Raw genomic sequence first — 13616 nt, forward strand, 5'->3', positions numbered from 1 at the left:
CAGAACAGAGAATCTCCGATACAGAAGACACCGTGTCGCAGCTGCTAGCCAAACTTGAGCGCACAGAGGCTCGGCTGAGTGAGGCCATCAACAGGCTAGAGGACCAGGAGAACAGGTCCAGACATAACAACATTAAAATCGTCAACCTGCCAGAACGTATAGAGGGGGACAAGGCTTGTTTGAGACGTGGCTGCCAAAAATCCTGAACCTCACGGTGAAAAACGACTGGATCGAGATGGACAGGCGCCATCGCACGCCAGCACAGCTGCAGACGGAGTCAACGAGGCCAAGGGTGGTATGTATCCGTCTCCACAACTACGCAGATAAGCAGCTGGTCCGGCACGGTTGAATTTCAGCCTGCATGCACGTTTCGTAGCCTAAAACAGAGCAGCTTATATTGGTAGAGAGAGCAACAAGTTAGCGGACTGCCGAGCGGACTCTCTGCTCTCTGTCTGCTCAGCTGCTAGACTGGCTGCACTCGGGCTGCAACATGTAAGGTTTAAACCGATGTTTTTTCGGGGGTAACGCCATTCACTTCACCGGCAGTATTGACAATAGATAAAGCCACCATGTCTTGAGAAGTTCTAGCTTGTTGTTTTTCACTTTTAACTCACTTTACATCAACTTTGTTATCTCTTTTTCCTCTCGCTTTTCCTCACAGCGGCACTCATACGCTACGTGAGTGTGGTACCTGCCAGGGGTGCCCACTGAGCCCCCTTCTGTTTGCCTTGGCCATTGAGCCTCTAGCCGAGCTCATCAGATCTACCTCAATGATTAGAGGCTTCAATGTTAAAAGGCACAGTACATAAGATTTTGCTGTATGCGGATGACGTCTTACGTACAGTTGGTTTGGACACCACCATCCCAAGTCTGCTTAAATGTAGGGGTGGGAATCTCTTGGCACCTCACGATTAGATTCCGATTGAGAGGCCAACGATTCGATTCTAAACCCATTATCGATGCAACTATTTTTTTATAGGGCTGTCAAACGATTCATTTTTTTTTTTTAAATCGCGATTAATCGCTGAATTTCTATAGTTAATCGAGATTAATCCCATATTTTATCACATGATTAAAATTCTATTATTTTGCATTTCAAACAGTTTTTAAGTACATATTAACAATCGAAAGCAATTTTTACCAGTGTATCTTGATTGGGAATCAAATGAATGCAAAGAAAGATTGATTTTAAGATTTGTAATTATTTACTATAAACAAAAGAAAAATGTGTGAATCTGTCATTATTGCACAATTCCTTACTAGAGTCAATATAGTGTTTAGTAACTCCTAAATAATGTTGATTACTCACTGACGTCCAGTGATCACCGGTTAATGAGACAGCGTTTGCAGCACTTTGCAGCTGCTCCAGTTGGACTGCTTTCTCCGTGTCGTACAGGCTGTGTATCCGTGAAAACTACTGTCCCCCTCGACGGCAACAAGACAGGTCAGAACATGCCAACCGTAGTACGTCTTTAAGACCCGAGTCCTCTACGATGCTGACAGGTCTGCAGTTAGTTGCCACCCGTTTCGCAAGAGCTGTAGTAATTTTTGGGGATTTGGTTTCATCCACAGGTCGGCAAGTAGCACTCTCCAAAATAGTGCTTTACACAATGTGCATATGGCTTTCGACTTGTCTACGAGCCATCCGGGAGTTTTGGAAATTAAAAAGCGCCATTCAGGATTTCATTGCTGCTGTCTTTCTCCATCATGCCTGCAGCAGCAGGATGTGATACGAGGAAGTGGCAGCTTGATGATAAGCAACGGTGCTGCAAAGGGTCAAAATAGTAGCCCGTTAGGCACGACGTAAAGCCGAGTGAAGTGTAAAATAAATTAATAAATGCCGGCACGCGATTAAAAAAAAATGTATCGCATCGCGCCGGCCCTTAATCGCATCGCGATTAACGCTGACAGCCGTATTTTTTTTATACCATTTCCATGCGTGATCTTTAAAAATATACATATAATACTTTACTTTTTACTTTAATGCCTACAACAATTTGGACATCTATCAGGCTTCAGGGTCAATCTGTCAAAAACGGAGGCCATGCCTATTGGCGCCTCGGCGGGCTCTGCCCCGCCTACTGGCTTTCCCTTTCAGTGGTCACCTAAGGAGATAACGTATCTGGGAATAAGAGTTGGTCCTTCCCTTAGAAAACTTGTGTTAATTTTAAACCGATCATAACACGCATCAGGGCCGACCTGCACAGATGGGGAACCGTACCTGTCTCCTGGCTGGGCAGGATAAGTGTGCTTAAAATGAATATACTGCCTAGGCTGCTGTACCCACTACAGATGTTACCAAACTCAATCCCCAACAGGTTTTTCACAGACTTAGATAAAATGTTTACGCAATTCATTTGGCAAGGTAAAAAGGTCAGAATGAAAATAGGTAAACTACAGAGAAGCAAAGAGCAAGGTGGACTGGGGGTACCAAATACGCGGTTCTACCATTGGGCCGCACAAATTCAGTACATATATGAATGGGTGAAGCCAGACATTACAAATACTTGGATTGACATGGAGTCTAGAAACTGTGGTGCACTGACACTACGGTATTGTCCTTTTGTTAATTATAAGAAGGTAAAACTGCAAGTCCAAAATAACTTTATTGTTCGGAACACACTGAATACTTGGAATAAAATAAAGGTTTGTTTTAAACTCAAAAAACATTTCTATCTTCTGGCTCCCATATGGGGGAACCCAGATTTTCTCCCCTCATGTCAAGACTCAGTGTTTAAACTTCAGCAGGAGAAGGGCCTGGACCGACTTGCTGAACTCTATGAAAAATAAACAATGGAGTCATTTGAAGGCTTGAAAAGTAAATACTCCCTTCAGCAGTCTCATTTTTATCGCTACCTGCAAATACGACACTACATGTCAAAAAACATACATGCTTCAAATGAGACATTCTTAAGCAATCCATACCACGGAGATTTATTTGTCATGTTTATGAAACTTTAGGCCTCAACTCTAATTACTCCACTGAGCACATCCGAAGGCAATGGCAGAGTGATATAGACTGTCAGATAGAAGAGGATGTCTGGGCAGCGATCATAAAAAATACACTTACTATCATGAGCTGTAACGCTGATAGAGAGAGGCAATTTAAAATATTGCACAGACTCCATTGCACACGGCTACTGAGGGGCAGGCTTGGAAACAGGAACACACATATGTTTTGGACATGTGTAAAGACACAAAAGTTCTGGAGAGATGTGAGGAAGGAAGTGATTATCTTGGTTGAATATGATCTGAAACGTTCACCCTTCCAGTGCATCTTAGCAGCTAAAAGTGCAAAAAGTGCCTACAATGCTAAATTGAATACTTTTGTATGTAGCAAGAAAGACCATTCTCAAGTTATGGATATCTAAGAACACCTCTGCACTGGACGATTGGTATAGGGAAGTATTGGAAACACTTCCTTTGGAAAAACTGACTCATACCCTGCATGACAATTTTGAGGGATTCATCAAGATATAGCAACCAGTTCTGGCCACAGTGGACCCCTCTGGACTGAACTTTGTCTCACCCAATAAACAACACAGGATCCGACTACAGCCTGTTCTAGCAATTTGAATATAACTAGGCCTGCTCGGTGGTGTGTGTCTGTCTTGTCATTATTTTTTTAGGTTATTTTATCATTATTTTAGGTGTATGTCTCACTCTGTTTTTGTTGTTTTTTTAGTATGATGTATGTATAGTGCGATCCCTGCTGTGTGTTTGTTTTTTTTCTCTTTTTGTTAATATGTTCAGTTCATGGAAAAGTGGTTCTATACACAGCTGGAACTGAAATGTGTGTATTGAATACCAGAACCCCAATAAAACAATTTTTAAATGTTTCTTTTAAGACCCCGCGGGTACCCTGCTAAACTCCAGAAGCAGTAATCTGATCAGTAAATCAGACAAATCAGAAACTAGGGCTGCATGATTATGCCAAAATGATAATCACGATTATTTTGATCAATATTGAGATCACGATTAATTATCACGATTATTTGTTGATTTTAACCAAAACAAATTTTATTGTCACATAGGCTAATTATAACTGCTTTCACATCTACTATACTACTATAGCTACATTCCTCCTTTGTTGAAGGATACTATGGAGTATGCCATTTCAGCTGTTGTGCGACCGCTTTCCAAACATGCGCATTTGCTGTGAAAAGACACAGATGCTCCAAAACAGCTGCAGACTACAGACTCCAAAACAGCTGCATGTCACTCTAGTAAAAACTAATAACACGTTACACAGCAGGTAACGTTAGCCTACCATTAGCTACAGTAGTAACTGGATTAAACACGGCTAAAATGCTGACAGCTAAACAGTGTAGTGTGACTGTATTTCACTGTAGAGGATTCCAACAGCTAAAAGACCCAAACTAGCACTGGTCACTGCTGTTGTCTGAAAAACAACACATACTGGTAAACTGGTAAACCTCGTGACGACTTATGACCGACTGCTATCTGTTGTAGAATTTTCCTCACGTTACTCTGTCCTCTGTGACTGTCTACATCTAAACTAAGCTGTGCGGTGCAGGGAACAACTCTGATTGTCTCATGGAGGCACGTGATCAGACAGTGGTTTACGGAGCTTTGGGGGGGGAAAAAACTTTGATATAGAGCGTTCTATGAACGGAATGGAGCATTTTAAATATTGCTCGATCACGTGAATTTGATTGTGGGAAGCCGTGATCGTGATTAAAATTTGATTAATTGTGCAGCCCTATCAGAAACACTCAAATTCAAAATCACCAAATGTGGAGTTACATGGTTTTCACTGGACAGGAAGGGGATGAAAACTTTTATTCTAAAAAATAACTAAAGCTGTCAGCAGATGTAGTGGATTAAAAGTATAAAGTAAAAGTAGTATAAAATGTAAATACTCACAGTACCTTGAATTTGTAAGGGTAAAGTAATTGAGTAAATGTACTTAGTACATTCCACCACTGCAACTCAACTGTATCTGCTGATGAGAATTTAGTGATTACAACATTTTAACTCATTTCAATACATGTCTAACAAAGCTAGATGAAGGTCAGAAAGCGAGGACTAACGTTACATCTTATTAATGAGTGGTTGAAGAGATGAAGAGATGCACAAACATGTAACAAAGCTGAGAGAAGTCTCGGCTCTGATTACAGCTGCTCATAGAAGCTCAATGCTGTTTGTAACTTCTGTGTCCGTTTACAACATCAGCAATCCTTCAGCTGGAAAAAAAACAGTTTGGGTTAACAGTGAGAAAACACTGAACAGTATGATTTTACCTTTAAAAAAAAAAAAACTTACTGCCATTGCAACCCAGCCAACAACATCTTTATATGTTCTCAAATTACTTCTTGTGCCACAGTGGTAAAGAAACAAGGTTGCCACATTCAATACTGCAAAAACGCAGACTTACTAGTGCATTCATGCACTTCTCTTTACTTCTAAACCACAAAAGGAAGAACTATATCATCTTGGTGCTCTGAGGGTAGGCTCAACCATGCAAGTGCCACCAAAGGGAACACAAACACCCACAATGTTGGCTCAATGGAAAACATGCACCTTCCATCTCTGAGCTTCTAGCACACTGCAACAGAATCTACACCAGCTCCCCAGTGCATTCACTGTGTAACCACTATGCTGGCTGCAGCGGGGACAGACTAGGGCTCGGTGGTAAGACGTGCATAATGCCCATAGACATTAGAAAATCAGGGTTGGGTTAGGTTCTTTTCAATACCGATGCTCTAACAATTTTGAAACAGTAACTGTGCCTAAGCAGTTTCTCACAGGTTGAGAAATTACTTGTGGTGGGGGGTGGTGCAGGATGTAACAGCACGTCGTGTGATGGCTGGGTTCAGTAATAAACTAGTCAAACAAAGTTTTTTTTTAAATTTATTAAAAAAATAAAAAATAATAAAAAATAAAAAAAAAGACCACATAAGATTTAGTAATAATGAACTATTTACTTATTAAACCAAGCAGACTAGAAGATATAGATACAGATCTATAATGTGCTTTGTCAGCTAAATCTGGTTGGTTTGTCAAATAAGTGTTATGGTTCAGCAGATGAAATACCTGATTGACGTTACCCAGAACCGAAATAGCCCATTAACAACTTAAAACCATACTAGATCTATATAGAAAGTTACACGTTAGCATAAATCTCAACACTGTGCGCACAGCATGTCTCCTCCTAACTCCTGTTAAATCATATTACACTAAGGCTATCCAAACTTAATTCTTTTTCATTTTGTTTGTTATAGATCATTATCAGTTACTATGTACTATTCAAGTTGCTCTCATTAAGATCAAATTTAAACAGATTTATGTCATTCAAACAACTCTGGATTGTAGTTTAAAACTTTTAGAGCCAATAAAATGACGGTTTTATTCGGGCTCGAGTGCATAAATACAGTTAATGGGTAAGTACAACAAGAAAAATGGGAACTGAAGGCTCGGTTAGCAACGGTTAGCTCTGGTTAGCTCCAGTTAACTCCCAAGCGAAGGAGACTGCTGCTGAGTGTGAACAACCAGACTCTGATAAATGACGTTTGGGGTGCTTTCATAGTGGTGTGGCTGCGGCGTTTATACAGTTTATCAGTAGAGTTAATCCTACGGCAAGCCACAACAACACAAGCAGCATGCATGCTACTGCTAACAAGCTCTAAACCTGATGTGAATTGTTGACACTGTCTCATGCACGCTACTTTTTTTTTTTTTTTTTTAGCAGCACGCTGCTTAACGAGGAGGAGGGGCTGGCAGCCGCTGGTCTATGTGCACTATAAAAATACATCGTAGAAACAAACATTACAGCAAGTATTAAAAAACATAAAACAGTAAAACATGTATGGGAAACACTGCTAAGTTAACAGTGCCTGAACCCATAAAAGAAGAGCACAAAACGACATTAAAGAACAGCTTGTGTATTGCTGAGGCTATATTGTCAAAACTAAATGGTTTATTTAAAATGTAATAATAACCAAACAATAACTTATTTCACCAGTCAACTGCTAAAGACCCACTAGATGGCAGAAGGGTATTTTACAACATTGAACCAAGGGGGTAAGCCAGCCTCCACAAAGCGTACTTCCCATGGAGCCATTTTGATGCTAAAAGCCATCAGGTGCCGTTAGCATTCCATTGACTGCCATTCATTTTGGTGCCACTTTGACAGCGAATAACTTTACATCTGAAACGTTTAAAGACTATTTGTCCATTGTTTATTTCTAAAGAAACACGACAATGTATAAAAGGCGCCATTACCTTGTATCTCACGTTCTAACTCGTTTTTGTAAAAATAGACAAATTACCGTACAGTACAGGAGAAGCTCGCAGGCAGTTTCGACTTACATTAGCTGTTTAAGTTTAATTACTAATGTTAACTAGCATTTTAGTTAGCAATAATTAGCCTGTGCCTATGTTATCGCCTTACATATACCTACGCTCTCCGTCTCTGCAAGATTCGGAATTATTGAGATTTCTCTTGGCACAGCTACCAGAAGACTTACAACTTTCAGACAGGTTGCTCACGTTACATCTACGTCGGCAAGCTCAGTTTGCAGCTGCGCAGTAACACTCAGCCATCACCGAAAAAGTGCTTCTAATATACTTCACTGGTCTCCGTCAAAAACAACGGCGTCACTTTGTCCATTTTATTTACCGTCTATGCATTGAACGCAACACGTGCTTATGGAGCCATACTCAAACGCAACACCAGTCCTGTCTCTGTTGTTTACAACGGCAGTGTCCACGCTGTCTCAAAATGCAGCTAGTTTTTATCAACTTAATGTTTTATTCACAGGCTCTTGTTACATTGTTGGAAAGCAGATTGTTATTGCTAGTGGCAACTTTGTTCGGCTCATTTTCTGTAACCACTGCACGAAGGGATGGGTGGAATAAACAAGCTAACGTTAGCTAACTAGCCGCTGCAGTTAACTAGCAGCTAACTGCAGTGAGACTTCTATGCCGAGAGAACGGATGATAGAATGGGAGATGGACAGTGTGGTTAGCCATATCCCGGTGTCCGCGGTCTTAAAAAGAGACATTTGAGAATGAGATTGCTCTCCTAAAATATGTTGCTTGTAAAAAGTGTTTGCTTGAGCTAGTTGAAGGCACGGTATGCATGCACATGTGCACATGATCAGGATGGTACCACCTCCGCCTTATTGAGACAAGAAAAAGCCTGCTATTGGCCAACTGATGAGCAGTATGATGTATTAGTGTTGTAGGCCGTGATGGTGGCTCACCTTTGAAGGGCCAATGATCATGCCATTCCAGTGAGTTAGTGTCATGTCGTCATCATCTTCGAGTCCCCAGCTCACTGTACCGTCTCCACCTCCTTTCTGACCTTCCTCCAGTTCCTCCAGCAGCCGAAAGCTGCGGGGAACTACGATGCCTACACACACACACACAAACACAAACACACACACACACACACCATTTAGGTCAAACTTTTTTTCACTCAAATTACTGGAGTGATTATGTAGGGAAGAGCATCTGAATAGAAAATAAAAATTAACAAAATAAAACTATTAAAATCTGTATGGTTCATCTTTCCACTGTTCCAACAATCACCACTCTGCAACAAGGATCTTACTCTTTAACATAAAGGTGGTGTTGAACGTCAAAAATGTTACCTGAAAACAGCGTGTAGTTTCTTTTTAGTATCTCACATCACACTTTCAGTCACTATGACCACTACTACGGTCAGAAATATTGTGCTAAAATATGAACAATAACGTCACTGTCAACGGGCTTATCTGCTAATGTTAGCTACCGACTGTTACCTTGAAACCATCCAGCAAATAGACGGTACCGTAGGGTGCCGTTACCTGAAACCTGAGTTAACAACAAAACAAAACGCTGAACATTACTAGCTACGTTTTTCATGTTGATTTTGAGCGGTATGCACACCCACTAACCTGGAAAACGGTTTTAAAACAGTAATGTTAATACAGCATGTCTGAGGAATACAGCGTCTCCTGCAGCGGGGAGTCAAAGGCAGAGACCGCAGCGTTCAGTAAAGCTTCTTGTCTCATCTGGGGTCTGATAAACAGTAAATTCATCAAATTCAGTGTCCACAATGCTATTTTCCAATAAACTGTAGCTGTCATATTTCACGGGACCCGCGTGAGTGCGGATTTCATGTCGTGGGTTTCGTCGCCGTTTGTCACTTTGCCTAAGATTGAGTGACAAGTGTACTCGCCCTGTTGTTTATTTGGTTGCCATGTCTTCGCGAATGATGACGTTCTGTCACTGTCCAGTTGCTCACCCTAAAGGGGAGAGAGAGCGGATCACAGTTCGCTTAAGTTCAGTAGAGCAGACAGCTCTGCAGAACAGCTTAAGGAGAGGCAAATAAAATAATAAGAGTTTAGTATAGGGTACGCCCTGTTGGAATATCAGCTGAACATAATATGGACTGACAAAGATGTCAGCGACAGGTACAGGCAGCTGCAGAACCTGCAGCCCAGCAAGGCTCCAAAAGAACTGTCTTCTGCGTAAAAGTGCTTTACAGCTCACAGGAAAAAATGTTAGCGTAGTGTAAGCCATTTTATTTAGTTGCCTCTTAGCAAAATGCTTAGCTGTGAATTTAAGTTGGGCTTTTATGCGAAGGGTAAAAATACAAGAAGTGAAGCAAGCATTATGCGCAAAAAGCACCTCACTACAGTGTGAAATTTGGGGCGGTCAATGTAGGCCAGGTAAAACGTTTGATTCCGATATATTTTATACGTGATATTTAGTAAAAACAGATTGGTTATGCTGCCCTCTGTTTCCGTTGGGTAGTAGGGCTGCAGCCAACGATTATTTTAGCAATTGAGTATTCTACTGATTATCACATTGATTAATCGGATAACAAATACTTTTGCTTTATAGTAAACAGCAATAGTAAATATACAAAAAAGAGGTTTCCTTTTTAGAAGAAGCCACATTTTTACTGCCTAAATATAATAACAGGGATAGATGTTAATATTTTTAAGCACTGGCCGCACGGGCCACCAAGCCTCTTATTCTGTTGACCAAGTACATTTTTGGTGGCCCAAATGTAAATCTTTTTCTCCCCCTTCACCTTAATGCCTCCGACTCTTTACACTGAATATGTAAAAGAGCGGTTTACCCAGGTAAATGTGACTTTTACCTGGGCTTACCCAGCTAAATGTGACTGTACAAAGCTTACAGCACAGCTATTTAACTATACTGTACGCCCTGCTATGCCTTGCAACACCCTGCTACACCCTGGCTAGAGGACCAGGAGAACAGGTCCAGACATAACAACATTAAAATCGTCAACCTGCCAGAACGTATAGAGGGGGACAAGGCTTCTTTGAGACGTGGCTGCCAAAAATCCTGAACCTCACGGTGAAAAACGACTGGATCAAGATGGACAGGTGCCACCAGAATTTTAGCCTGCATGCACGTTTTGTAGCCTAAACAGAGCAGCTTATATTGGTTATATTAGAGAGAGCAACAAGTTAGCAGACTACCGACCGCTGAGTCGCCCTCTTTGCTGTCGGTCTGCTCAGCTGCTGTGCTGGCTCGATAGTGTTTTAAGCCCCCAACTAAGCCTTCAAGGCAGCACTGCGACCATCGTCTTCAACCATTGCCTAATCCTAGTGCCTTACAGGCAGCACTGCCTGGAAGACAACGTTGGGGGCTTTAACACCAAACTCTGTGTGCTGCAAAGAGTCTGCCCTCAGGATTGTCGGTAAACTATTTTTTTTCTTTTTACTTTATTGACAAAATGAATATATGTTATTGTTACATTATGTTGTTAATAAATGTTTTAAATTTGACAATGTAATGTGGTACATTGCGAACAAAAGGTCAGATATTATATTACATACAAGTCTAGTCTAAAAATGGCACCGCAACCTGTGCTTAAAAAAAAAGTAAAAATCGAGAATCAAATCTTAACCTTAGAATCGAAAATGTAATCGAATCGAGGATTTGGAGAATCGTGACACCCCTATTCACCTATATTATTACAAACACAAATTCCAACAATGTTTAGTGTGAATATATCAAACATTGAATGACAACATTATGTAAAAAAGATCTAAATGTTATTCCTTCATTTTAGCGCATCATGGATTTCTGAGTTTGCCCAATCTGGCATTAAGGTTAAGTTATTAGCTTTGGGGTAGCCAGGGGTGAGAAACTACATTACGTTGTTAGCTGTTTAAAGGGATACTTCACCGATTAGCATTAAGCTTTGTATCAGTAGAAACCCGGTAGTATTTTCGAATGACCGTGCTTCCCTCCCTCATGTCCCCATGAGGTGAGCCTTCTCTGTATTGTGGGTCTGGAAAAAAACCTCTGATGACGTAAAAATCATCATTTAACGTCATCGGAGGCATTTTTGCCCAGAGGCTATGGACTACAGCCAGCTAGTTCTGCATGTTTTCAACCCGCCCATAGAGGGTGGGACTGTCACTAGCCGATGCGACTCCAGTGTCAGCCATCTTGAAGCTAAGCTAATAACAGGCTCTCTCTTTTCAGCAGCAAACCTTTACAACAATTATGTGCATTCCAACTACCACACATGTGTACCACCAGGATACATTGGTACAGATCGGAGAATATGCAGGAAACTTTATTACAGACTAGGGCTTTGACCCCGAACTTCATTATTCGAATATAATTTGAATATTTTAAAAAATAATGAACGAATATTAGGCAGCCCTTAATATTTGAACCTGTTATGGGCATTATTTTTTGTAAATGTGTAAACGTTGTTTTCAATTCAGATTCCGAGGCTTTTTCACGCCTGGTGAAGTTGTGAATCGTGAGCTCATTAGCAAGTCTATTATTAGTCATCTGGACTCCTGTAGGTGACGTTAGCGTCCTGGTTAGCGCCTATTTTGTATACCAAAACAATGGCCGCGTCAACGCCTACAATAACCATGCCTGACGAAGAGTTCGAAATCTACGCTCCTGACAATTTGAAAAGCAATGTGTGGCGCTACTTTGGGTTCCCAAAGAAACAGGAAAAAATCACGAGTAAGGACAAAGCGATATGTAAAATATGTAGAACCAAACTCACATACCACACAACGACCAGCAACTTGAGAGCCCACCTGTCAACACTACATCCCGGCAAGCTGAAAGGAGGAGGAGGAGGAGGGATCGGGGGCGAGGCAGGCCAGAATTGACTCCATGCTATCTATCACCTCCCCTATGCCCGTCAAAATAGAGCAACAGATTTGCTGACACGGTTTGTTTTGCGAAGATATGAGGCCCATTAACGGGATATATGATACCAATATAGGTCTTATTGAAGGCATTTAATGGTCAAAATATTAATAAATATTTGAAAATATTTTCGAATATTAATGTTAATAAACAAACAAACTTCGAATATGATTTTTGGGCAAAAGTCAAAGCCCTATTACAGACGGAATACTCTACACACTACGCGAGCTTCGCCTGCTACTGAGACCAACACCTCAGCCTGCGGTGTCGCTAGATGCTGCTAGCCGGGTAAAGGGACATCTAAAGCGGTGTGCGCGATAGCGGAAAAGCTGGACAAGGGCAGGAGTTCGAGCTAGGTGGAAAGCTAACACTAGCCGGCCACCTGTCTCATCCATCCTGCTTGCAAGTGTCCGCTCATTAGACAACAAACTGGACTACATCCAACTTCAACAAAACTCCCAACGCGAGTTCAGAGACTGCTGTGTTTTTGTTTTTGTGGAAACATGGCTGAACAACAGTGTACCGGACTATCTAGCTACTAGGCCTGCTAGCCCTCCGAGCAGATGCTGCTCTGTCGGGTAAGACTCGTGGAGGTGGGCTGTGTTAACACGGACTGGTGCAGAAATGGGGTGCTACTGCTAACCACTGGTGGAGTTTGTGACGGTTAAATGCTGACCATTCTACATCACACGCAAATTCACGGTTGTGTTTATACTCAGTGTTTAAAGCCCACCGAGCGCTAATGCTACCAATGCGTTAGCTGAACTTTACAGAGTCTATAATGCGTGTGCACTAAATGTAGCCTGTCTCGTATGTCGTTTTTTATACATTTTAAATGTGTAACACCACTTGAGCCACGGTGAAACGTTGTTTCGTGTATCTGGTTGAAATGACAATAAAACACACTTGAGTTGACTTGACTGTCTCACTGTCTATTATGTCTGTAAACGGTAGGCGTGGCTTGGGAGTGGACTCTAGGGAAGCGAAGCAAGTGCATTCTGGGAGAAAAATACATTTTCTGGCTTTTCTCGGTCTAGAAGGTACCAACTTCTAAAAAAAATTCACATTTCTACTACATAAATGAACCAATAATACATATCCATCTTTCCAGCGGTGAAATATCCCTTTAAGGAGTTGCCTACTTAACTATTAAATGTAAAAACATACCGCTAAGGACAGCTGTTCACATTACATAAGCAGTAAGACTATGTTTACAAGTTGTTAAGTAAAATACACTGGGTTCAGTTCCTGTTAACAAAGTACATTTGATCATTTCTTCCGGAATGACTCTCCAGTTGCTGGACAGGGCTGTGCTGCCAGCTAACGTCATCTGCGTAAACAAGTCAAGCTGGTCATGGGCGAACAGAGTAACCCATCAATACCACAGAAACATGTGATCTTTGATGTGCACTGAATCCGCATGTAACGTTAGCCTTTTCATTGAC

The 13616-nt window shown here is 41.4% G+C and overlaps 1 protein-coding gene across 2 annotated transcripts in view; it reads right to left on the reverse strand.

The window, feature by feature from the left end:
- LOC144517310 (ubiquitin-conjugating enzyme E2 variant 1-like) overlaps positions 1–13616 on the reverse strand; it is a 32410-nt gene that overhangs the window by 18454 nt on the left and 340 nt on the right. For both annotated transcript variants that reach the window (XM_078249366.1, XM_078249365.1), the window contains exon 2: positions 8229–8377. In XM_078249366.1, coding sequence (XP_078105492.1) covers positions 8229–8377 — 149 coding nt within the window. The remainder of the gene's footprint in view (positions 1–8228; positions 8378–13616) is intronic.

The sequence above is a fragment of the Sander vitreus genome, chromosome 4, assembly GCF_031162955.1.
Source record: "Sander vitreus isolate 19-12246 chromosome 4, sanVit1, whole genome shotgun sequence".
In the NCBI taxonomy this organism is placed as follows: Eukaryota; Metazoa; Chordata; class Actinopteri; order Perciformes; family Percidae; genus Sander; species Sander vitreus.